This window comes from Lepidochelys kempii, chromosome 23 (assembly GCF_965140285.1).
Source record: "Lepidochelys kempii isolate rLepKem1 chromosome 23, rLepKem1.hap1, whole genome shotgun sequence".
Classification (NCBI taxonomy): Eukaryota; Metazoa; Chordata; order Testudines; family Cheloniidae; genus Lepidochelys; species Lepidochelys kempii.
In genome coordinates this window covers 14,904,866-14,930,415 of record NC_136402.1, presented here as the reverse complement: position 1 = coordinate 14,930,415, position 25,550 = coordinate 14,904,866, and the positions used below count along the sequence as shown (strand labels likewise).

Genomic DNA, 25,550 nt, shown 5'->3' with positions numbered 1-25,550 from the left:
ACCTCTGGGATGGGGCAAGGGGACTGGTTATATGGGGACCCCTCAGCCTGTGCTGAAATGCGGCCCCTCTGGGGTGGGACCGATGTGTGTGTACAGGGATAACCCATGCAGTAGAACACCCTGCTGAGCCCCCACCCCACTCCTTGGCTTTCCTGGCACCGCCCCCCATCCAAGCCGTAACGCCATCCCGCCCTGCTTAGCGGCAGGTTTAACCCTTTCCTCGCTGGGTGGGGCACTTACTGGCTCGGGTTTTTCGGAAGCAGAGGAAGGCCACCAGGAGGAGGAGGCCGGCGGCTGCCGCGCTCGCCCCGGCGAGGATGTGGCTGGTCAGACACAGAGGTCCCAATTCACCTGGGAAACAGCAGCAGGCCGTGAGTGCTGGGAGGGGCTGGTCTGTTCCCCCCGGCCCCTCCCACCTCAGGCAGCACCCAAGGGGCTGGGACACCGCAGGGCACAGCCAGGAGAAAATTCTATGGGGAGGATGTTGGGGGGGCCCCAGGGTATCAAGTGGGGTCAGATCAAGCAAGACTTGGGGGATTAGTAGTGCTTGGGGGCGCTGAGCTGCAGGGGGCGGGGGGCTCAGTAGGGGGCGTTCACCCCATTGGTCAGAGCTGGCCCCATTGCCCCAGCACGCCACTGGGGGCGCTGTCTGATACAGCCTGGCTGTCATTTCTAAGGCATTTCACCCCCTTCCTCATGGCCACACTGACTCAGGCCAAGGGGCCCATCTAACCTGGTATCCTGCCTCCCATGATGGCTGCCCCTGGCAGCCTCACAGGGACCTCCAGGGCACCACCCCCACGGCCACTGATGGGCCCTGCTGCCCCCAGAGCGGGGATGTGGAGCTGGGCCCCTCCCCTGCTGCCACCAGCTGCACGGGGTGGCTGGGCTGCGAGGAGACGAAGGGCTCTGACCGGGGCCGGTAGCTGCAGCCGTAGCTCCCTCCGTGCTGCCGGCCCACGGTGGGGATGTGGAACTCGGCCCCGTCCCCAGCAGGGTCCATGTGTCGCGGCGGGTTCAGGTCTCCAGCCTTGTGCAGGAAGAACCTCACGTCCTGGCTCTGCCCCCGACACCGGATGGTGACGTCTGCCCCTGGGGCGGTGACCCCAGTGGGGCTCAGAGAGATGGAGGGTCTGGGTAAGCTGGGATCTGTGCACAGGAGACAGGCTGTGAGAGCCAGACCCGGGCACCCACCCAGCCCTGGCCTCCAGCAGCAGAAGAAAAGAGTGAGGGGGGATTTGATAGCAGCCTTCAACTCCCTGAAGGGGGCTCCAAAGAGGATGGAGCTGGGCTGTTCTCAGTGGGGGCAGATGACAGAACAAGGAGCGATGGTCTCAGGTTGCAGTGGGGGAGGTCTCCTTTGGATATTAGGAAACACTATTGTGATGGTGCCCCCATAAGGCTTTATGAAAATATACTTGTCAACGTATATATGACATAACGAGAAGGTGTTTTATGCTACATATGCCACATAACATTTCTCTGTCAAGGTTATCACCTACTGAATCTATTCATCCTATTTGTATGCATGTGTCGTTACCGTATTCAAAGTTACGAGTATCGGCTGCGTACTTGTTTGATTCTGAGTAGGTTTTAGTGAAGCAGTTGGTCAGCTTCCTGAGAAAGGACTGTCCTCAGTAAGTGCCCAATCAAGAAGCCCTTAAGCCAACAATGAACTTAGAGACGCCAGTCCACATCTGGGCTTTCCATGAATGTGGCGTGGCTGGTAAGGAACTCAGTCATGCGTGGACATGTGACTTGCCCAGGTGATGCCAAAACTCCATTTTATAGCTGGACTTTGCATAGGAGAGAGGAGGGGGTCTCCACCCACAAGAGAAAGTGTATTTAAACCTCTGGAAGACCCCTCCATTTTATCTTCAGCTGGCTAAAGAGAGAGCCTCTCTACCCCCAAAGACACCTGAAAGAAACTGGAACAAAGGACAGTAACTACAGGGGATGTGAGTGATAGCTGGACCCAGACTAGAAGGAGATTTGTCTGTAAAAGGAAGCTTACTGGAACTGGTGAGGTTTTTATCTCTATTCAGTTTGATTAGACATAGACATGCGTGTTTTATTTTATTTTGCTTGGTATTTCACTTTGTTCTGTCTGTTATTACTTGGAACCACTTAAATCCTACTTTCTGTTGTTAATAAAATCATTTTTTACTTATTAATTAACCCAGAGTATGTATTAATACCTGGGGGGCAGAGGGGCAAACAGCTGTGCATATCTCTCGATCAGTGTTATAGAGGGCAAACAATTTATGAGTTTACCCTGTATAAGCTTTATACAGAGTAAAACAAACTTATTTGGGGTTTAGACCCGACTGGGAGTTGGGCATCTGAGTGTTAAAGACAGGAACACTTCTGTAAGCTGCTCTCAGTTAAGCTTGTAGCTTGTGGGACGTGGTTCAGACCTGGGTCTGTGTTTCTGGCCGGCAAGCGCGTCTGGCGCAGCCAGGCAGGATTCTGGAGTGCCAAGCTGGCAAGGAGGGCAGGGGCAGAAGTAGTCTTGGCACATCAGTTGGGAGCCCCAAAGGGGTTTCTGTGATCCAACCCGTAACAACTATTTCACTGGGAGGGTGATGAGGCACTAGAATGGGCTCCCTAGGGAGGTGGTGGAATCTCCATCCTTAGAGGTTTTTAAGGCCTGGCTTGACAAAGCCCTGGCTGGATGATTTAGTTGCCCTTGGTCCTGCTTTGAACAGGGGGTTGGACAAGATGACCTCCTGAGGTCTCTTCCAACCCTAATCTTCGATGATTGCCCGTCTGCCCCTGGCATGGGCAGATCCAGGGGCCCCCTGGCAGAGATTCTCTCCCAGATCCCAGAGTCCCCCTGACCCAGAATCCCAACCCTGTGACCTGGGCTCCCAGTCCCACACACATGCAGCCATGACTGCCTAGTTCTTGGGGTCCTCATACTGTGGCCTCTGCCTTATTCACTGCATCCCCCTGCCCCCCGCCCAAGCACAGGGCGACTCAGAGGCTGCTCTCTGGAGCCTGGCACTATAGGGCCTGAGCCCCACACAGGAAGGCAGTCAGCCCCCCGGGAGGCATCAAGGCGTCTTTATCCCCATTCTACAGGGGGAAACTGAGTCACAGTCAGATTCACTTTCCTTCGTGAGCTCCCAGGGCAGGGACGGTCTCTTCACTCTGTGTTTATGCAGCGCCGGGCACAACGGGGTCCTGACCATGGCAGGGGCCTACATGCTCCCCCAACACAAGGGATCCAGCGCTACTGAGGCCAGTGTTTGCAGAGGTCTCCACTAACTGTGGGCGTCTCCGTTTGTGGGCGGTCGGTCTGAGATCCCCCAAGATTGAGGCCCCCCGACAAAGAAGGACACTTCTGAAAACCGCGATGTGCTCCCATCACACAGAGTCTGTGGCCGCACCAGGAGAACAGTGGGGAGGGGATCACGGGATTAAATAGCGACTCACGGTTCCTACGCACAAGGGGCAGCGTTAAAGTCACCTCCCTGCCCCGAGTCCCCAGGGGCTGCTGCTCCCCCCTGGCTGGGGAACCCCCCAGTGACTCCGTCCCCGCTCCCCGGCTGGGCGTCCCCACTGCGGGGTCAGGGCTCAGGGCAGAGCTTGGCTCTGAGCATCCCACTAGCACCGAGCCCCCGTGAGGGTCGGGCTGGGGGTGGGGCTGGGAACGGGGACGCCGAGCCGGGCCCCTCACCTGTCACCGCCAGATCCACGGGGTCGCTGGGGGACGACATGGCTTGACAAAGCCCTGGCTGGGATGATTTAACTGGGAATTGGTCCTGCTTTGAGCAGGGGGTTGGACTAGATGACCTTCTGGGGTCCCTTCCAACCCTGATATTCTATGATTCTATGATTCTATGGCGAACGGCTCCGATCTGTTCTGATAGGAGCAGCTGTAGCTCCCCCGGTCCTCCCGGCTCACGTTGCTGATGGGAAACTCAGCCTCCAACCCCTTCGAAGCCACAGTTTGGAAACGGCGTCCCTCTTTATTCAGCACGAACCGCATGCCTTGGTGCTGCCCCCGACACCAGACGGCCACGGCTCCCCCCAGGGAGACCCCCCCGCTGGGGCTCAGGGAGATGCTGGGTTTGGGGTAGCTGGGCTCTGCAGGGGGAAGCAGACAGGCCGTGAGACGCAGGCCCCGTCACCCAGTCCTGGGACCCGTCCTCACCACGCGGCCTCCGTGGGGGGTCAGACCCGGTGGCCCTGGGGACGGGCTCCTGGATGCCTTTCCACGGGGCCCAGAGTATCCTCTGAGCCCTGGGCTAACAGCATGAGACATGGAGCAACCCCAGCCCCTGGGGGCCCAAAGCTCTGCTCCCTAGCAGGAGACAGGCCAGTCCAGTCTCGAGGGGTCCATTCAAGCCCTGGCTTCTCTGCTGGGAGGGGGCTGGGAGCCAGGACTCTGGGTTCTGTCCCTGGCTCTGGGAGGGGCTTGGGGTCTAGGCTGGAGAGCAGGAGGATGTGGGCCAGGACTCCGGGTTCTGTCCCTGGCTCTGGGAGGGGAGTGGGGTCTAGTGGGGAGAGCAGGGAGGGTGGGGGCCAGGACTCCTGGGTTCTGTGCACATGTAACGGGGCTGTTGTCCCCTTACTGACATTCACTCGGGGTGTTTTGGTTGCTAGCTCCCAGCACCAAGGGGAAGGATCGATGGGAATCCATGACCCTGAGACAGACAGTCCCCAGGAACAATGGGGAGAGGCCAACGCTCCAGGTGAGCCTGATTGCCAGGGCCAGCGGGCTAGTCACAAATCCAGGGGATCCCGTCCTCTGGGTGAGCTGGAATCGCCTGGGGCAGACAGAGTGGGGCCGAGCTAAGGAGAAAGCAGGGGCCCGAGCTGAGCTGGGACCACCCAGAGCCGGGCCAGCCAGAGGGGCCAGAACAGCAGCCCGGGGAGGAGGTCCGTGCTGGGAGCAGAGTCAAAGCAGCAGCCCACAGAGCAGCCCTGTCCTGGGAGCGGAGCTGCAGCCACCGGAGCCCAGAGACGCTGGCTGTGACGTCCCCGGGCCACAGAGCGGGGTGACGGGTTTTCCTTTCACCTTCCCCATTTTTTTCCTTATTTTTAAAAATTGATTGTTGTGTAATAAATTGTCTGTAATGATCAGGGGGTCAGGGAAGCGTCCAGCGCAGAGAGAGCACCCGGGAGAGGGGACACCCTCGCCCCTTCCTGAAGTGACCACAACAAGGTTGGGGGTCGTGCCCCCCGGGAATCTGGGGCCCAGCCTTGCCGGGGTTACGAGGACTCTGCCACACTGCGGGGAGGAAGGGGAGCCCTCGAGGTCAGGCAGGCCGCTGGGTAAAGGGAGTGGGAGCGAGGACTCAGATCCTTTCGCCAGCCAATCCCACCGGGGTGGGTATAACCCAGGAAAGTTCCCCACAATAGCGGGACCGTTCCCCCGCTTACACGCAGCACCACCCCTGACTTGTAGGGGACTGTGCAAGTCTCTTCTATCCACTGAGGTTTATAACCTTCAGCTCCGCCCGTCACCCCCTAACTGATGTGTTACCTGGGAAAGGCCGCCCTGCTCTGCAGCTCCCGCTGGGGGCAGGAATCCCCCCTCCCTCAGCCCTGAATGTCCAGTGGCTGCTTCTTCCCCCAGCTGATAAACCCCCCAGTAACTCTGTCCCCTCTGCTGGGCTCAGGGCAGAGCCTGGCTCTGAGCGTCCCAACAGTGCAGAGACCCACCTTTCCCCAGGCCTTGGGATCGCAGGGTGGGCGGCTGTGAGTGCAGGGGAGGGAGGTGTTGGGGCGGGGGCTGATCTGGGGGAGTTCTTCCCCATGTGACCGTGAACGTTTCGGTTACCCTGAGGGGATCTAGAGCCCACGGATGGGCCCTGTTAGCATTTGTATGAGCTGAAATAAATCCACATTCCCCTGCCCCCCCCCCCCGCAATCTTCCCAGCCTGGAGGGGCAGGGCAATGAACCAGTGGATGGTTCCCATCTGCTTTGTCAGACCTCGGGAGCCAAGGTCGGCTTCTTGTTACTCCCTGGTGGGGTGGGGCAGAGAAGAACTGGGACAGGTCTGAGCACCCAGGGAGAGTTTGTGTTGAGTTTTGGGTAAGGTTCAGGACTCAGATCCCCTCCCCCATCCTTGATGCTACTGTTCTCCCCCCAGACTGATACTCACCTCCCCACGCCCCGCTGTGACCGGCCAGCCAGCAGCCTGGAGAGGAGACGGCTCGTTAGTGACCTGATCCCAGAGCAACTGGATCCCGCACCCTGGTCTCAGATCCACCCCACCCCACCCCGCCATGGGCACACGCCCTGGTCTCAGATCCCCCCTCCATGAGCACATGCCCTGGTCTCAGATCCACCCCCCACATGGACACACTCCCCGGCTGTCTGCAATACCTAGCGAAGAAGAGGAGGGTGAGAGCAGACGCCATGATGGGGCAGTGGGGGGCCCCTCAGTGCTGCCAGCAACACCCCAGTGCTGAGCTCCACTGAGCCTGAGGCCCGAGTGTGAGGGGAATTTGGAACTGCGCCTGGGGCTGCAGCCCCAGGAAGCCCGTGATGCGCTCGGCCCCTTTCTTCCCATCAGGTGGTTTCTCTGCAATCTCCAGCCCAAATCTACCGCAGTCAGAGCAAAGGCAGCTCCCTGCAATACCGAGCAAACCACATCCCCTCCTGCAGCTGCCTGGTCCCACGCCACCCCCCATAACCCCCAGCCCCACATGGGAGCTGCCCAGTCCGGGGACCAGCTGGGAACAGGGGAATCTCAGGAGGTGTCAAGAGGTGTCCAGGCTGCCCTGAGCTTTTCCAACAGGCCCGTCTAGCCTCCCTGGAGGAGCAGCTCAGAGCAGAGGAGGGCTTCTACCCCCCGCACACACAGTGCCCCTCACAAAGAAACCCTCTCCCAAGGAGCGGGACAGAGATTCCTTCCTGACCCAGCTGGGCCCAGGCCCAGCCCTGGAGCATGAGGGTGGAGGGACCTGGCCAACCTCCTTCTCAGGTACCATCGCTGCACACGCCGTTCTTAGCTGAGTGATGTGGCACAGAGACATGACGGGGGGTTTGAGGGGGGTGGGAGTTGTGGTTTCTGGTCCCCGTGAGCAGGGGAGGGAGGGGTAAATGTAGATCCTGAGTTGATAAAGGAGCAGTGGATAAATCCGGGAAAGGGGAAGTCTGCCCAGAGCCGGCGCTCACTTCCTGTTTCTGCTACTGCCAGTGAAATTCTGTGTAAACCTGATGCCCGGCACCTAGCCTGTTATATATCCCAGCTCTGGGAGGAGAATGGGGTCTAGTGATTGGGGGGTGGGGGTGGCTGGGAGCCAGGACTCCTGGGTTCTCTCCTGGCTCTGGTTGGGGGGTGGGGTCTAGTGCTAAGAGAAAAGGACACAGATTTGAGCCAGCCCCCTGGAGGTGAAAGGCCCCGTGTCCCTTCCCGATCCCATACCCGGGACAGTGGGTCTGCGCATCTCAGGGCCCAGGGCAGAGCTCACCTCAGGATGCTGCAAAAGGGCCACGGGGGGTGGGGGGAGCCAACCAGCCCCACAGAAAGGGGAGAGGGCAAGTTCACTGGGACAGAGCTCAAGAGAAACTCCCCTCCCCCACCCCCAGCGGATGCCCAAGCTCTGGCTTCCCAGCTTGTTTACCCTTCACCCCCCACCCCCGACATTCATGCCTTGGGATCCTCAGCCCCCTGGCCTGTATCCCCTCCCCCGTACATGTCCCACCATCCCGTGTCCCCTCATATCCCTGTCCCCATCTTTCTGCCCCCTAGCCTGGGTCCCTGTGACGAAGTGGGACTGTTCTTAATGGTTCCTCTGAATACTGTAGGGGTGCCTCAGTTTCCCCTATGCATTTCTTCAGTCTCTAAGTGGTGGGATAAGGGGGTGTAATTGTTACAGAGCAAAGGGCCAGTGTACATAAATGGCCAACACTCTGTCTCCTGGCAAGTGATGGCCTGGGCCCTTCCCCCCTGCAAGGTGAGAGCTAAAGGGTTGGAGAACAAAGGAATCAGGTGCCCTCCTGGCCCGGGAAAGGGACAAAGCCCAGAGGAGGAGGGGCTGGAGGGAGTTTCAGTTTGGGGCTGGCTGGGGACCTGGAGTGAATGGCAGAGGTGGTTGTCTGGCTTACTGCCCTCCGAAATGGACCTGGCTGAGGCAGGGGGACCCTGCTGTAGAGAGAGGAGGGGGATGGACAGCGGGTGTGGGGGCAATAAGTGCTATTATTCCAGTGCCACACAAGACGCAGGCTCCCCGCTGCCCACTGACAGCCCTGGGCAGAGACAGGTCTGGTAGGGCCAGGGAGTGGGACCTGGCGCTGTCCAGGGGCTGCTCCACTGGGAGCCCAATGAGCCCAGCACAGGGGCAGTTCCTCTAACTGGTGCTGCAGGGGCTGGTGATTGCAGGGTTCGGGGTTCAATCCTGGGGTGTTGCTGTCAGGTCAGGAGCTGTTGGGGGGGGATTCACTGAGGCAGGGGTGTTTGGGAGCAGGAGGTTTTGTGCTGGCGTTTCAGCCCCCCAAGGGGGAGCAGCTCGTCCCCCGGGGAGATTTTCTTCTCTGCACGGCTGGATCCAGGGTCCTGGGGTGCAGAGAGATGGCAGGTTAGAGGGGCCCGTGTCGCACTAGGCCCTGCCCCTGGGGGCAGCAAGGGGCACAGAAGTGGGGGTCACCTCACCTAGGACACCACCCTCGGGAGGCTGTAGTGGGCCTCAGCCAGGACCATGGCGCTCAGAGCCAGGCGGGTGATGTCGGCGTGGGTGAAATCCGGGCATCCCGGGGGGCTGCTGCTGGGGGAAGGGGAGAGTCACTCGGCAGCTCAGATGGGGAGATCAGCAGCTGGGGGCCAAAGAGAATGGGTGAACTGCCCTTCTGAGCCGCCCGGCATCCCAGGGCCTGGCCAGGGGACTGTGACAGTCAGAGATGCAGGGTCCCAGGCCCTCCAGGACAGGGAACCACCCCAGCTCCCTGTCCCCGTAGGACCCCTCAGTCCACCCCCACAGGTGCCTCTGCCCCGGCCTGTCTGCTGCGCAGTGAGCCCATCCCCGGGGTATCTCGGCTGCTGCCAATCACAGCCAGGCAGTGCGCACGGGGGGAGGCTGGTACGTAACCCGCTGCTCCCCCAACCCCGTGGTGCCCAGGGAGCAGCCAGAGGCAGCAAAACATCTGTGGGGGATGGGTCGGGGGTCCCCTGGAACCCCATGAGGGAGGGCAAGCAAGAGCAGAGGGAATTCTGGATAATGATCACCCCTATTGCCAGGGGGAGATCATGGGGCCCAGGGGGGGGCTCATTGCCCCAGCCCCTGTGCAACCAGCAGGGCCCAGCCCCCACAGCCCCGTCCCTCCCCTGGGATCCCCCCACAGCTCCCAGGCAGTGACCTGCAGGGCAGCAGGCGTCCGGGGAGCTGAGGGCCTGGCAGTGGGCGAGGGGCAGTGGGTCTGTTTCTCCTTTCCCCCATGTCAATGAGCCCCTCCCTGTGGTGTCTGGGCCTCACCCACCCAGATTCACTCCCCCGTCATTTCCTGCAACCAGCTCCAGCCCCTGGGCACCACAAGGCTGTTTCCAGGGCTGGCTGGACGGTGATTCCCGCCCCGGCCCTGGTACCTGGCCCTGCTCTGCTCGGGCGGGTGGGAGCCGGTGCCGCTCCAGGCTGGATCAGGGCGGTTCCCTCTGCGGGAATAAAACCAGCGTACACCAGGTCCTGGGGAGGGGAAGAAAGAGCGACTCTGCGATCTGCCCCCAGCTGCTGACTCAGCATCGATCTTCACTGTCAGTCCCAGGGAAAGGAGGGATGGATTTTAGTTGGTGGAGAATGGGGACCCCCCGCCCCGTTCCCTCCCTGGGGGGGACACTCACTTCCTCCTGTTTGTCTCTAGCAGAGGCATGCCAGGAGGTGCCATTCACACCTGGAGTCACTGCGGAGCTGGTCTCGGTGCGGCTGTTCCTATTTGGGAGGAGGAACGTCCCTGTGTCTAGAGAGCTAAAGGGGAGCTCGTCTGCCAAACGGGGCTGTATCAAACCGAATGGGACGGCTAATCCGACAGTCCAGACTTGCTCTGAGATCACCGCGGGGGGGGGGGCGGTTGGGAACCACATGGGATTCGTCATTTCAGGTCCAGTTTTCATGTAGACAAAGTTTTAGTCCATCTTTCTATCCCTCACCAAACACGCTCCCATCTGTCCACCTCCCTACTTTCCCATGGACCCATATTCTCACTGACCCGTGGCTGTCTGTCCCCATGGATCTGTCCATCACCCTCTATATAGAAGAAATGAACCCATCAGCTCTGTCTGCAGGGACCAGCCCCCGCCAAACAACCTGACTGACCCCGTGGGTGTTGGAGCGGGGAGCCCTGTTCCCTGGGGGATGAATTGTTCCATTTCTCCGGCTCACCTTCTCCCTCCGGCTCCATCATGGGGGGATCTGGCTGCTGGGGCCCAGCTGGGTCGGTTCCCTCTGTGGGATGAAATCGAGCGTGGGCTGGGGCTGGGGAGGGATAGAACCAGCACCCAGGCCCGAGTGGGAAGAGGCTGAAATGGTGACTCAGCGACTGGGCCCCTCGCCCCACGACCAGGCGTTTGTTATGGGTTTAATTGTCCAGGCTGGTGGGAAGTGAATTCAGCGCTGGGGCCGGAGCCAGCTGAGCATCCTCTGAGCCCTGACTCCTCTGTGTGTCCCCAGAGCGGGGTTAGCTGGGGGAACATCCCCCTGGGAAAGGCCCCCTGTTCTGCAGCCTCCCTGGGGGCAGGGATCCCCCCTTCCTCTGCCCTGAATCTCCAGCAGCTTCTGCTCCCCCTGGCTGGGGAACCCCGCAGTGACTCTGTCCCCGCTCCCCAGCCGGGTGTCCCCTCTGCTGGATCCAGGGCTCAGGGCAGAGCCTGGCTCTGAGCGCCCCATTGGGGCTAAGCCCCTCTGAGTATCCAGCTGGGTGTGGGGCTGGGAGCAGGGATGCTGAGCCGGGCCCCTCACCGGCTACTACCAGCTCCATGGCGTCGCTGGGCTCTGACCAGACAGACAGGTCGGATTTGATGCTATATCGGCAGCTGTAGCTCCCTGCATCTCTCTGGCTCATGTTGTGGATGGAAAATTGAGCCACATCCTCTGGGGGGTCTTTGTCCTGTCGTGCTTCTGGGTCTCCAGCTTTATACAGAAGGACCCTCGCTCCCCGACACCAACACTCACACCGGACGGTCACGGCTCCCCCCGGGGCGACCCCCCACTTGGGAGCAGGGAGATGTTGGGTTTGGGGTAGCTGGGCTCTGCAGGCAGGAGGAGACAGGCCGTGAGACACAGACCCCGGCACGGTCACTGTTCCCCGTCCCCACAGCCCGGCCCCAGTGACGAGGCCGAGACGGGGGCTGCAGGGAGAGAGTCTCCTGGATGCTTTTTCCCCAAATCCAAGAGCGAGAGAGCTGGGCTAGCGACACAAGAGACACGGGGCCCCCCACCCCTCAGCAGGGCAACGGCACGGCTCCATCTGCCAGGAGCCCATGGAGGGGTGGCTGGGGCAGGGCAAGGAGAGGCCAAGGCGACCTAGAGGCCAATTGCGTTTTATCTCCATCAGCTGGGGAAGGAGAAATCAGTGGGCACGTGCACTGGCTTTCTCTGACACTCACCGAGAAGAGGACGGTGAGAGCAGATGGCATGACAGAGGCAGCGAGAGGCCCCTCAGCACTGCCACCAACGCCCCAGAGCCCAGCTCCACCGAGCCCCAAATAACAAACTCAGCTGGTGTCTCCAGCTACAGGAAGCCGACGATGTCTCGTCTCTTCCTGTGTGCATCACACGTTGTCTCTAATCTGCAGGGGAAATCTAGTGCGGTCAAAGTAAGCAGAGGCGCCTGCAAAACCGAAGCCTGGGCCCATCGGCCTGGCCAAATGTCATGCAGCTCCCAGCTTGTCTGTGTCTCTGTGGGGAGGGGGGACAGTTCTCCCTCCATGTTCCCTGCAGCCTTGGGGAAGGTGCACCAGGCTGGGAGCCAAGAGAGCATGGGGTCTGGTCTTCAATCTGCCACTGACCATGATTTCCATGCAGATTCCCCCACACCCGTCCTTTCTTACATTCTGGGTTCAAACATTGGTGGTGGCCTGTCCTAAATATCAAGGGAAGGGTACCCACCTTTCTGTACACAGTGCTATAAAATCCCTCCTGGCCAGAGGCAAAACCCTTTCACCTGTAAAGGGTTAAGAAGCTCAGGTAACCTCGCTGGCACCTGACCCAAAAAGAACAATGAGGGGGCAAGATACTTTCAGACCTCGAGGGGGCGGAAAAGGCTTTTGTCTGTCTGTGTGATACCTTTGCCAGGAACAGATCAAGGATGCAAGCCCTCCACTCCTGTAAAGTTAGTAAGTAATCTAGCTAGAAAATACATTAGGTTTTCTTTGTTTTGGCTTGTAAATTCGCTGTGCTGGAGGGAATGTGTATTCCTGTGTCACGGAGTGTGGGGGAGTCCAGACCCTGCACCCCTCTTCCTGGGATTCACTGAGACTCTCAGCCAGCCAGTAAAACAGAAGGTTTATTGGACAACAGGAACACAGTCTCAAACAGAGCTTGTGGGTACAACCAGGACCCCTCAGTCAAGTCCTTCTGGGGGAGCAGGGAGCTTAGACCCCAGTCCTGGGGTTCCCTGCCTTCCTCCACCCAGCCCCAAACTGAAACTAAACTCCCCCCAGCAGGCTCTCTCCTGCAGCCTCTGTCCACATTCCTGGGCAGAGGGGTTACCTCCCCCTCCCGCTCCTGGCTCAGGTGACAGGCTCTCAGGTCTCCCATCCCCAGGGCACATTCCCAGGTCAACACTCCCCCCTCCCTGCTGCGTCACATCCTCACATCCTGTTTATGTGTCTTTTTGTAATTTAAGGTTTTCCCTAGAGGGATTCTCTGTGTTTTGAATCTGAGTGCCTGTGAGATTATCTTCCATTCTAATCTTACAGAGTGTTTCTTTCTTCTTTGTTTTGTTCTTCTAATAAAGTTCTGTTTTTTAAGAATCTGACTGGATTTTCAGGGTCCTAAGAAATCCAAGATGGTCTGTGCTCAACTTGTTTATTCTCAAGCCTGCCCAGGAAAGGGGGTGTGAGGGCTCGGGGGGATTGTTGGGGGAAGAGGAACTCCAAGTGGTCCTTTTCCCTGGTTCTTGGTTAAAGCGCTTGGTGGTGGCAGCATTCCTCGTCCAAGAACAAATAGAGATTTTGTGCCCTGGGAAGTTTTTAACCTAAGCTGGTAGAAATGTACTTAGGGGGTCTTTCATGCAGGTCCCCACTTCTGTACCCCAGAGTTCAGAGTGGGGAAGGAACCTTAACATGGCCCATGAAGATAAAATTAATATGTGATCACAAAATTAAAGGATGGCGCCGTAATGCATGTGCACAAGGGGGCAGAGTTAAGGGTGTTTGGGAAACTTTGTGGCATTCTCTGATACTGGAGGGTTTGACTGCAGCCTTCCCGCTCAGTCTGCCAACTGCCCACCTGCAACACAAGCCGTGGCACCGTTTTAAGAGCGGGCACGATAGGGAAGGCCTGGGTTTTCTGCCCCTTGCGCCTTAGCTGAGCGGTGATGACGGGTTTACACTGTAATGCCTGGTTCTAAGGGGCTTTTCTCAGCATGTGAATTAAATAAACCAGGTTCAAGTAATTCTATCCCAGGCCCCCAGCGGGTCACCAACTGGGAGAGACCCAGGGACCTTCTAATGCCCCTGCGGAGACCCTGTCCTCCGAGCTGGAGGAGACACTGTCAGTGGTTATGTGGCCAGGCCCCTAGAGAGGGATGTGACAGGCTTTGTTTATATGCCATTGGTTAGTGGCAGCAGAAAGCTGGGGATCAGGAAGGTTTGACTCAGTTCTGGGCTCTGGCAGGGGAGTGGGGACTAGTGGTTCGAGCCGGGGGGTGGAGCTGGGGCCAGGACTCCTGGTGTCACCATCGCCACAACTGTGAAGTTGGGGCCATTATAGGGCAGGGAATGTGGGGCAGAGGGGCTGTGAGGGGGGAAACTGAAGGGACAAAAACCAAAAATGGGGCCACCTCGTTAGCAGCAGGTTCGTGTCTGAAGCAGGAGGCTTCTCTCCCAAATCCCTTGGTGAGTTTCAGGGGGAATCACTGCCCCTGAGAACAGTCTCCATCCCTCTCCCTGGGCAACCACTGCCTGGGGAACTGCCCCATAAGCTGTGACTTAGTAGATTCCCCCAGGCCCTGGTACCAGGCCTGGGCTGCCCTGGTTGGTGGGAGCTGGCGCCGTTCCAGGCTGGGTCGGGTCCCCCTGTGGGAATAGAACCAGCGTCCGTTAGCGATCCCCTCCCCCTCCCCTCCGGTGACTCAGCATCAACCATCAGGGTCCTTCCTGGGTGTGTGTGTGGGGACTTATGTGGCTGGACGGTGCCAGCTGGGCAGCCCCTGGGCCCTGACTCCTCTCTGCGATCCCTTAACGGGGGCAGCCTCGGGGAGCATCCCCCTGGGAAAGGCCCCTGCTCTGCAGCTCCCCCGGGGGCAGGGATCCCCTTCCCTTATCCCCGAACCTCCAGCGGCTGCTGCTCCTCCCTGGCTGGGGAACCCCCGCAGTGACTCTGTCCCAACTCCCTGGCCAGGCGTCTCCTCTGCTGGGCCCAGGGCAGAGCCTGGCTCTGAGCGTCCCATGAGTACAGAGTCCCCCTGAGGGTACGGCTAAGTGTGGGGCTCTGGACACCAAGCCGGACCCCTCACCTGCTACCACCAGTTCCTCGGGGTCGCTGGGCTCTGACCAGGGGAAGGGATCTGTTGCATAGTGATAATAGCAAGTGTAGCTCCCTCCGTCTCCCCATCTCACGCTGCAGATGAGCAATTGCCCCCCAGCCCCAGCAGGCTCCGCATGTCCCAGCGGGGTCCAATCCCTGACCTTAAACAGAGAGAAGCTGGCGTCCCGGCGACCAGCCCGACCCCGAACGGTGACATCCTGCCCCAGGACGGTCACCCTGCTGGGGCTCAGGGAGATGGCGGCTTTGGGGTACATCTCTGCACTCCGAAGGAGACAGAGGGTGAGACACCGAACCCGGCCCACTCCCTGGGGTCTCACAGCTTCCCCCCGCTGGGATCCCACAGGCTGCACCGAGCTCCTGTATCCCGGCCCCCTGGAACTGGGCTACCCAGAGCAACCCACCAGCCAGGAGGGGTGTGCCCTGCTCCCCTGACTCCCCCAGCCTGGGACTGCTCCCCGCCTACCTCTCACCGGCCCCGGGGAGTACTTAAAATACTGCACAGGATCTGTTCAGGGGGAATAAGGCAAAATGCCATGTTTATTGGTTATACATATATCAATTAACGCTGTATCATATGCATATGATATATATTACACACACGCTCACATACACACAAGCACACTCCGTCTTGTTGTTGTTACCAACTTGTTGCTCCCTTTAACTTCACTAGCCAGGTGAGTTAGTTGGGGGAGAAGTGGAGTCGGGCTTCTGCCGATCCGGATCGATGCTCCGATGTTGACAAGACGAGACCCGGGGTCCTCTGCAAGAGACTTCACATTTACAGCCGCTTCCCTCTCGTGCAAATCCATCCCAGATACAAAATCTGTGTCTGCGTCCCCCGCTTCCTTCTGGGTGTTGTCTTGCTGCTAGAAAGAGGGTGTTTTCAAAAGAGGGTGCTCACTTCTAACCCCCAAGGCCATCCATACGTCTGCTCTTCTTTAGTGAGCCCAGCTGACAAGTTTTATTGTTCTTGGGTCTGCCTTTCATCCCCTCTCCAACTGTTGCAGCTGTCTGGAGGTGCTGCCTTCCACGTCTTACTCATTCACATGTCGTTCATTCAACAGGGCAACTGCTTAAAAGCGGGGGCCGGGGGGGGAGATCTTATTCTACTCCTAGCAAAAAGACATTTGTTTAACATTATACCAAGGCTCAATACGAAGTTTTCTATATAAGGATCTGATACAGAGTTGTAGGAAAATAGAGGCATAATACAAAGCCATATGAAAGTTATGTGAAGATGCTTAATGCAGAGGTTTACCTACAGGAGCTCTGAACTCTCCCCACCCACTGCCCTAGGGGTGACATCACACCACTGCTGTCCAAACAGAACCACGACCCAAATCAGAGACCAACATGACCCATAAGTACCCGTAAGGACTGATCAGTTGATGTACCCGACACAGCGCTGGGAATGATGCCCTGGTCTCAGATCCCACCCCCATGGACACACACTCTGGTCTGTGACCCCCGCCCCGCCCCCACCATGGACACATTCCCTGGTCTCAGATCCCTCCCCCATGGGCACACAGCCTGGTCTCAGATCCACCCGCCATGGACACACAGCCTGGTCTCAGATCCACCCACCATGGACACACACCCTGGTCTCAGATCCAACCGCCATGGACACACACCCAGGTCTCAGATCCCACCATGGACACATGCCCTGGTCTCAGATTCCCCCCCCCCCCATGGACACATGCCCTGGTCTCAGATCCACCCCCATGGACACACACCCTGGTCTCAGATCCACCCCCCATGGGCACACACCCGGGTCTCAGATCCCCCATGGACACACGCCCTGGTCTCAGGTCCTCTCCCCCCCACCCATGGACACATGCCCTGGTCTCAGATCCACCCCACACGGGCACACACCCGGGTCTCAGATCCCCCATGGACACATGCCCTGGTCTCAGATCCACCTGCCATGGACACACACCCTGGTCTCAAATCTCCCCCATGGACACACGCCCTGGCTGTCTTGGATAGCGAGAGCAGATGCCATGATGAGGCAGTGAGGGGCCCCTCAGCACTGCCACCAATGCCCTGGAGCCCAGCTCCACTGAGCCCCAAATGAGGCGCTGAGCTGGAGGCTGCAGACGCAGGAAGCCGGCGATGGCTCATGTCTTCCTGAGTACCTCAGAGCTTGTCTCTAATCTGCCGGCCAAATCTAGTGCGGTCAAAATAAGCTGAGCTCACTGCAACATCCAGCAAACCCAGGAGCCGTCAGCCTGGCGAAGTGTCACGTAGTTCGCAGCTTGTCTGTGTTTCTGTGGGGAGGGGGGAAAGATCACCTTCGATGTACCCTGCAGCCTTGGGGAAGGTGCTAGGAGACCACAGAGTCTGATCTTCAACCTTTGGCTGACGATTGCGAATATTTCCATCTGTTCCAGGCTCTGGCAGGGGAGTGGGGACTAGTGGTTAGAGCTGGGGCGGGAGCTGGGGCCAGGACTCCTGGTGGCACCATCGCAGTGTCGCCCCTCCGGGGCTCGCACACAGCGTTGGGCCGGGCCAGGGCTGCATTCAAGGAACATCAGCTGCCCGGCCGAAGGGTCCCAATGAGCCTCCTTCAATCAGCACCCTCGTGCCAGGACCCCGACCCCCCTGCTAACCAGCCCCCCTGGGAGCTCTTGCCCCCAGCCCCCAGAGCAGGAGGGAGACGAGCAGCAGGTTCATTGTGAAGCAGGGACATTTCCCCCCCAACCTGACCCCACTGCCTGACCCCCCACAATCCCCCAGCTTGCTGCCCTCCTTGGCAGGGGCAAGGAGAGAGGTGACTGTGGGGTTGGGGCCCTTATCGGGCAGGGAATTTGCAGCACAGGGTGTGAGACAGCAGGGTGGGGGGAGTGTTGACCTGGGAATGTGGCAGGGGAGTTTCAATGGGAGACCTGAGAGCCTGTCACCTGAGCCAGGACAGGGAGGGGGAGGAAACACCTCTGCCCAGGAATGTGAACAGAAGCTGCAGGAGGGAGCCTGCTGGGGGGGTTTAGTTTCAGTTTGGGGCTGGGTGGAGGAACGCAGGGAACCGCAGGGCTGGGGTCTGAGCTCCCTGCTCCCCCAGAAGGACTTGACTGAGGGGTCCTGGTTGTACCCACAAGCTCTGTTTTGGACTGTGTTCCTGTTGTTCAATAAACCTTCTGTTTTACTGGCTGGCTGAGAGTCTCAGTGAATCCCAGGACGAGGGGTGCAGGGCCTGGACCCCGCTACACTCCATGACACAGGGGCTGTGAGGGGAGACTGAGGGGACTAAAATGAAAATGGGGAACCCTGAGGCTGAGGGGGCTGGAACTGCGGAGGGATGTGGAGGGAGGGCAGTGAGAGGGGAGGCTTCTGGGAGAAGAAGTGGCAGCCCAGGGAGTACTGGGGGGTGCTGCTCCCCCCTCGCTCCTCACATGCCCAGCAATCCTACCCCCCGGTCCCCCAGCTCTGACCTTCTTCGGGGAGCCTGTCTGCTGATGTGCTTTAACTAACTCTGAGTCTCTTTTCCCTGCCAGCTAAGGACTTCAGTGTCCTGTCCGGTTTGAGCCAGACCCGCCAGCCTGCTACAAACATAGACCAGGGTCTGAACCACACCCCCAAAGCTGCAGGCTTTAATTCAGAACCACTCAGCAAGTATTCCTGTCTCCAGCACCCAGACACCCAGCTCCCAATGGGATCCAAACCCCAAATGAACCTGTTTTACTCTGTATAAAGCTTATACAGGGTAAACTCATAAATTACCCACCATCTATAACACTGATAGAGAGATACGCACAGCTCTTTCCTCCCCCAGGTAGTAATCACTTACTCTGGGTCAATTAATACACAAAAGTGATTTTATTAAGTATAAAAAGTTGGATTTAAGTGGTTTCAAGTAATAACAGACAGAACAAAGTAAGTTACCAAGCAAAATAAAACAAAACACGCAAGTCAAAGCCTAATACATTTCAGAAACTGAATACAGGTAAATCTCACCTTCAGAGATATTCCAATAAGCTTCTTTCCCAGACTTGACTCCTTCCTAGTCTGGGCCCAATCCTTTCCCTGGTACAGTCCTTGTTAATTCCAGGAGATATCTTAGGTGAAAAGCAGGGGATTCAACATGACTGAGACCCACTTTGTTCTGTTCCTTTAATAGCTTTGGCAGAAGGCAGGAATCCTTTGTCTCCTTCAAAATGGAAAAGCATCCTGTTAAAGATGGATTTCCGTTCAGGTGACATGATCACATATCCTGTGAGACTTCATTACCCGCTTGCTGGCACACAGGTATACAGGAAGTCTCACAAGTAAACAGAGCCGTTTACAACCAATTGTCCTGGTGAATGGGAGCCATCAAGATTCCAAACCACCATTAATGGCCCACACTTTGCATAATTACAATAGGACTTCGGAGTTATATTTCATATTCCTAGTTTCAGATACAAGAATGATACATTCCTACAAATAGGATGACCACACTCAGTTGATTATAAGCTTTGTAATGATACCTGACAAGAAAACTTTTGCATAAAGCATATTCCAGTTACATCATATCCACACATATACAAATATTTTTATAAAAATATGGAGTGCAATGTCACACCGACCTCATTTCCTCCCGGGTTGGGGGTTCAGCAGGGGAGAGGTGATGGCGTCAGGGTCCCTCTCTTCGACCGCTCTGCTCAGGACGTCTCCGCAGATCAGGGCCCAGACAGCCCGGGGGGACCAGAAGACAGGGGCTGGCAGCCAGGAGGGTGAAGCGAGTCTCTTTCTTTACGGCCCCCAAAGGGTGGTGGGCGGCACAGCCCGTCCCCGCAATATTTTATCTACCAGTGAGGCCTCGTTTCCAACACCCCAATTTTGGGTCACGCATTTCTGCTCCCCCCCTTCTCCCGTGTCCCAGGCGGGCCCCAGCCCGACCCGTGGGGTCTGTCCGGCGGCCACTCGGGTTGGACAAATCCCGTCTTTTTTTCTCGCCAACGTTCCCCCCAACGTTCATTTGTCCAGGTTCTCGTGACGCTGCCGGAACTTCTCACTCATCTTCATTGGCTGCGACATTTGGAGGCTCAGTTATCACAGCCGCCCTCTGCGGTGGGAAAATTTGGGGGGCAGGAATTTCTGGGGGGGTTCTACAATAGAAATACAGGGAGGGGGAGTTCTAGAGAGAAAGGGGGGACAGAAAAGGGTCTGGGGGACCCCACTATAGAAAGAGGAGGGGGACAGACACTGGGGGTGCAGTAAGTGCCGTTATTCCAGCACCAGGGCCAGACTCATCCTCCCCACACACAGGGGGACGGGGGCTCTGTCTAGGGATGCTGGGGAAATGCGATTTTGCGGGATGGGGGGAGAGGCCCAGCTCAGGGCTGGGCGATGAGCCCTGGTGGTCCTGGGGGATTTAACTACCCAGCCACCGGTTGGGAAAGCGCTGGAGCCAAATGCGCCACGCCCAGTGAGGTCCTGGATGGACGGGGGACGACGGCGGGTGTCTGAGAACGAGGCCATAACTGGGGGTGGCCAGTTTAGACTTGATGGGGACCCCCAGGCAGGAGCTGGCTGCGAAGCGGCAGGCAGGTGGGGTGACCGTGGCTGAGAAATGCTGGGTGCCCAGCCCCAAGGAAAGGGAGAGGGCAGAGTGGGCAGTGCTGGGAATCCAGCTGGGAAGGGGCTAGTTATCGAGTGCCTGGCCCCCCAGAGCTCTGGGCTCCCCGCAGATCATAGAATCATAGAATATCAGGGTTGGAAGGGACCTCAGGAGGTCATCTAGTCCAACCCCCTGCTCAAAGCAGGACCAATTCCCAATTAAATCATCCCAGCCAGGGCTTTGTCAAGCCTGACCTTAAAAACTTCTAAGGAAGGAGATTCTACCACCTCCCTAGGGAACGCATTCCAGTGTTTCACAACCCTCCTAGTGAAAAAGTTTTTCCTAATATCCAACCTAATGCAGGTGGTGCCTTCCCCATGCTGAGCCCTGCTTCATCCCTGCTCCCCACTGGCAGCCCTGGGCAGAACCAGCCTGGCTGGGCCAATGAGTGGGACCGCATCACCCTCCAGGGGCTGCTCCGTAGGGAGGCCAATGTGCCCAGCCCAGGGGCATTCCTCTAGCTGGTACTGCAGGGGCTCGTGCTCACGGTGTGACGGGTTCAGTCAGAGAGACACCCTTCGGACTGCCACCTGATGTTCTGAGATTACCTCTGAGCCGTTTTCCACTGCCACCTTGAGACTCCAGAACCCTGCCTTGTTGAGCCAGACACACTAGTCCGCTGCAAACACAGACCCAGGTCTGGTCCACACCCCCAAAGCTGGAGACTTTAACCAAACCCCGCTCAGCAGGTCACCTATCTCCAGCACCCAGACACCCAGCATCCAATGGGATCCAAACCTCAAATAAACCCATTTTACTCTGTAAAAAGCTTATACAGGGGTAAACTCATAAATTATCCGCCCTCTATAACACTGATAGAGAGATATGCACAGCTGTTTGCTCCCCCAGGTATTAATCACTACTCTGGGTTAATTAATAAACAAAAGTGATATTATTAGGTATTAAAAGTAGGATTTAAGTGGTTTCAAGTAATAACAGTAAGTTACCAAGCACAATAAAACAAAACACGCAAGTCTAATCCTAATGCATAAGAAACTGAATACAGGTAAATCTCCCCCTTAGAGATGTTCCAAGAAGCTTCTTTCCAGACTAGACTCCTTCCTAGTCTGGGCCCAATCCTTCCCCTGGTACAGCCCTTGTTAGGTTTTAGCTCAGATGGTAACTAGGCAATTCCTCATGTCTGGGAGCCCCCTTTGTTCTGTTCCACCCCCTTTTAGAGCTTTGGCCAAAGGCGGGACTCCTTTGTCTCTCTGGGTTCCCACCCCTCCTTCTAAATGGAAAAGCACCAGGCTTAAGATAGATTCCAGTATCAGGTGACATGGTCACATGTCCCTGTGAGACCTCCTTCTTCATTACCCACAGCCTAGTCCCCACAACCACAAGAAAGCTTGCAGGTAAATAAACCATCTACAGTCAATTGTCACACACGGCGTCGGAGGGTCAATCCTGGGGAGCTGCTGTCAGGTTGGGAGCTGTTTTGCGGGGGGATTCTCTGAGGAAGGGGTATTTGGAGGCAGGGGGTTTGTGCTGGCATCTCAGTCCCCCGAGGGGAAGCGGCTCGTCCCCCGGGGAGATTCTCTTCCCAGCACGGCCGGATCTAGACTCCTGGGGGCACAGAGAGACGGCGGGTTAGAGGGGCCCGTGTCACCCTGGGCCCAGGCCCTGGGGGGAGCAAGGGGCTCAGAAGGGGGGATCACCTCACCTAGGGCACCTCCCTCGGGCGGCTGTAATAGGCTTCGGCCAGGATCAGCCCCAGGACGAGCAGGACCACGGCGCCCAGCGCCATGCGGGCAATGTTGGCGTTGGTGAAATCAGGGCACCCTGGGGGGGATGATGAAGGGGGAAGGGAAGAGTCACTTGGCAGCTCGGATGGGGACATCGGCTTCTCCGGGATTGGAGCCCCCCAACACCCCATCCAGCAGGACCGGCCCAGCCCCCCACTGGGGGTTTCCCAGGAGCTGCGGCTTTGGAGCCTCCCTGGGGCTGGACCCCCAAGGGGAGGCCACATCCTGCTGCCCCAGGGGCCCTGAGCCTCAGTTTCCCCGGTGAAGGGGGCTCCCAAGTGGACGAACTGCCCCTGAGACACCCGGCACCCCAGAACCAGGCCAGGGGATAGGAACAATCAGAGTCTCAGGGCTTTAGCCCCCCACAACTGGGAACCACCCCAGCTCCCTGTCCCCATAGGACCCCTCTGTCCACCCCCACACGTGCCTCTGCCCCGGCCTGTCTGCTGTGCGGTGAGCCCATCCCCGGGGTATCTCGGCTGCTGACACACACATCCAGGCAGTGCCCACCAGGGGAGGCTGGAACATCACACGCTGCCCCCCACACTCGGGTGGTGCCCAGGGCCCTGGGGACCAGGGCGCAGCCAGAGGGGGCAGAAAATCTACTGGGGGAGTGTCAGGGGGTACCATAGACCCCCAGTGGGGGGAGGGGAAGCAAGAACAAAGGGAATTCTGGGTAATCCTCACTCCTATTGCCAGGGGGATGTCATGTGGCCTGATAAGGGGGGGGTATTTCCGCAGGACTCTGGCACCAGCTGGGCCCAATTTCACAGCTCAGCCCACCAGAGCCTGTCCCTCCCCTGGCATACCCCAGCAAACTCCAGGCAGTGACCTGCAGAGCAGGAGGCATCGGGGGAGCTCTGGGTCCGGGGCTGACCCTCCCCATGACGTCTCAGCCCCACCCACCCCTGGGCACCACGACCTGTTTCCACAGTAATTACCCACCACCCCAGACCCAAACTCCTCTATGGCTCCCAAGAACGGGAGCAACGCAAGGGAACATCCCCCTGGGAAAAGCCCCCTTCTCTGCAGCTCCCCCTGGGGGAAGGGTTGCCCCCTCCCTCTGCCCATATCTTCCAGTGGCTCCTGCTCACCCCCGGCTGGGAAACCCCCAAGTGACTCCGTCCCGGCTGCCAGGCAGGGTGTCCCCTCTGCTGGGCCCAGGGCTCAGAGCAGACCCTGGTTCTGAGCGTCCCATCAGTGCAAAGCCCCGGAGGATCAAGCTGGGTGTGGGGCTGGGTCGGGGGACAGAGCTTCTCTTGGGCTCACAGTGGGCGGGAGCAGAAAGAAGCAAATGGGTTGCAGGGCTGCAGTGGGGGGACGGAATGGGGCGGGACCGGGGAAGGGGCAGAAGGGGGTGGGGCTGTGGGCGGGGCCACAGGCCAAGGAGGCGGGACAGGAGAGGGAGGGCAGGTGAAAAGGTGGGGAGAGACTCCCTCTTGCTCTGGCCCAGGGCCCCAGGAAACCTTAATCCAACTCTGCCCGTGACTCAGCATCGATCGTTACTGTCAGTCCCGGGGAGGGGGGTTTGTGGCTGGGGACGGAGCTGGCTGGGCAGCCCCTGGGCCCTGATTCCTCTGTGAGTCCCCAGTGCTGGGGAAGCCGGGGGAGCATCCCCTGGGAAAGACCCCTGCTCTGCAGCTCCCCCTGGGGACAGGGATCCCCCCTCCCTCAGCCCGGAAACTCCAGGAGCTGCTGCTCCCCCCTGCCTGGGGAACCCCCCAGTGACACTGTCCCCGCTCCCTGTCTACGGGAGTCCCAGGGCTCTGGGCAGAGCCTGGCTCTGAGCATCCCATCTGGGTGCCGACCTTCTGAGGGTCCAGCTGGGAGCGGGGACGTGGAGCCGGGCCCCTCCCCTGCTACCACCAGCTGCACGGGGTGGCTGGGCTGCGAGGAGACGAAGGGCTCTGATTGGGGCCGGTAGCTGCAGCTGTAGCTCCCTCCGTGCTGCCGGCCCACGGTGGGGATGTGGAACTCGGCCCCGTCCCCAGCAGGGTCCATGTGTCGCGGCGGGTTCCGGTCTCCAGCCTTGTGCAGGAAGAACCTCACGTCCCGGCGCTGCCCCCGACACCGGATGGTGACGTCTGCCCCTGGGGCGGTGACCCCAGTGGGGCTCAGAGAGATGGAGGGTCTGGGTAAGCTGGGATCTGCGCACAGGAGACAGGCTGTGAGAGCCAGACCCGGGCACCCACCCAGCCCCGGCCTCCAGCTGCAGAAGAGAAGAGTGAGGGGGGATTTGATAGCAGCCTTCAACTCCCTGAAGGGGGGCTCCAAAGAGGATGGAGCTGGGCTGTTCTCAGTGGGGGCAGATGACAGAACAAGGAGCGATGGTCTCAGGTTGCAGTGGGGGAGGTCTCCTTTGGATATTAGGAAACACTATTGTGACGGTGCCCCCATAAGGCTTTATGAAAATATACTTGTCAATCTATAAATGACATAACTAGAATGTGTTGTATGCTACATATGCCACGTAACATTTCTCTGTCAAGGTCATCACCTACTGAATCTATTCATCCTATTTGTATGCATGTGTCCTTATCGAATTCGAAGTTACGGGTATTAGCTGTGTACTTGTTTGATTCTGAGTAGGTTTTAGTGAAGCAGTTGGTCAGCTTCCTGAGAAAGGACTGTCCTCAGTAAGTGCCCAATCAAGAAGCCCTTAAGCCAACAATGAACTTGGAGAAGCCAGTCCACATCTGGGCTTTCCCAGGAATGTGGCCTGGCTGGTAAGGAACTGTGACTTGCCCAAGTGACTCCAAAACTCCATTTTGTAGCTGGACTTTGCATAGGAGAGAGGAGAGGGTTCTCCACCCACAAGAGAAAATCTATTTAAACCTCTGGAAGACCCCTCCATTTTATCTTCAGCTGGCTAAAGAGAGAGCCTCTCCACCCCCAAAGATACCTGAAAGAAACTGGAACAAAGGACAGTAACTTCAGGGAATGTGAGTGATAGCTGGACCCAGACTAGAAGGAGCCCCAAGGGGGTTTCTGTGATCCAACCCGTAACAACTATTTCACTAGGAGGGTGGTGAGGCACTGGAATGGGCTCCCTAGGGAGGTGGTGGAATCTCCATCCTTAGAGGTTTTTAGGGCCCGGCTTGACAACGCCCTGGCTGGGATGATTTAGTTGGCGTTGGTCCTGCTTTGAGCAGGGGGTTGGACAAGATGACCTCCTGAGGTCCCTTCCAACCCAAATCTTCGATGATTCCCCGTCTGGCCCTGGCATGGGCAGATCCAGGGGCCCCCTGGCAGAGATTCTCTCCCAGATTCCAGAGTCCCCCTGACCCAGAAACCTGGCCCTGTGACCTGGGCTCCCAGTCCCACACACATGGAGCCGCGGCTGCCTAGTTCTTGGGGTCCTCATACGCCGTGTGTGGCCCCTGCCTCATTCACTGCATCCCCCTTTCCCCCTGAGCACAGGGCGACTCAGAGGCTGCTCTCTGGAGCCTGGCACTATAGGGCCTGAGCCCCACACAGGAAGGAAGTCAGCCCCCTGGGAGGCAGCGATGCACCTTTATACCCCTTTTACAGGGGGCAACTGTGGCACAGAC

General features: G+C 58.3%; 1 protein-coding gene and 1 long non-coding RNA gene across 2 annotated transcripts in view; both read right to left on the bottom strand.

The window, feature by feature from the left end:
* The window catches only part of LOC140901866 (immunoglobulin superfamily member 1), a 263,932-nt gene that overhangs the window by 47,080 nt on the left and 191,302 nt on the right, over positions 1-25,550 (bottom strand). The window contains 10 exon segments of the mRNA XM_078850366.1: positions 866-1,149; positions 3,683-3,724; positions 3,791-3,798; positions 3,858-4,092; positions 10,906-11,151; positions 11,154-11,195; positions 14,627-14,914; positions 15,122-15,163; positions 21,920-22,036; positions 23,808-24,146. Of these exon segments, the coding sequence (XP_078706492.1) occupies positions 866-1,149; positions 3,683-3,724; positions 3,791-3,798; positions 3,858-4,092; positions 10,906-11,151; positions 11,154-11,195; positions 14,627-14,914; positions 15,122-15,163; positions 21,920-22,036; positions 23,808-24,146 (1,643 nt within the window).
* On the bottom strand, positions 15,177-19,897 carry LOC140902287 (uncharacterized). Its single transcript, XR_012156041.2, has 3 exons — positions 19,221-19,897; positions 18,610-18,802; positions 15,177-15,770 (listed from the first exon to the last, which is right to left on the bottom strand). It is a non-coding gene; the product is annotated as an uncharacterized LOC140902287 (long non-coding RNA).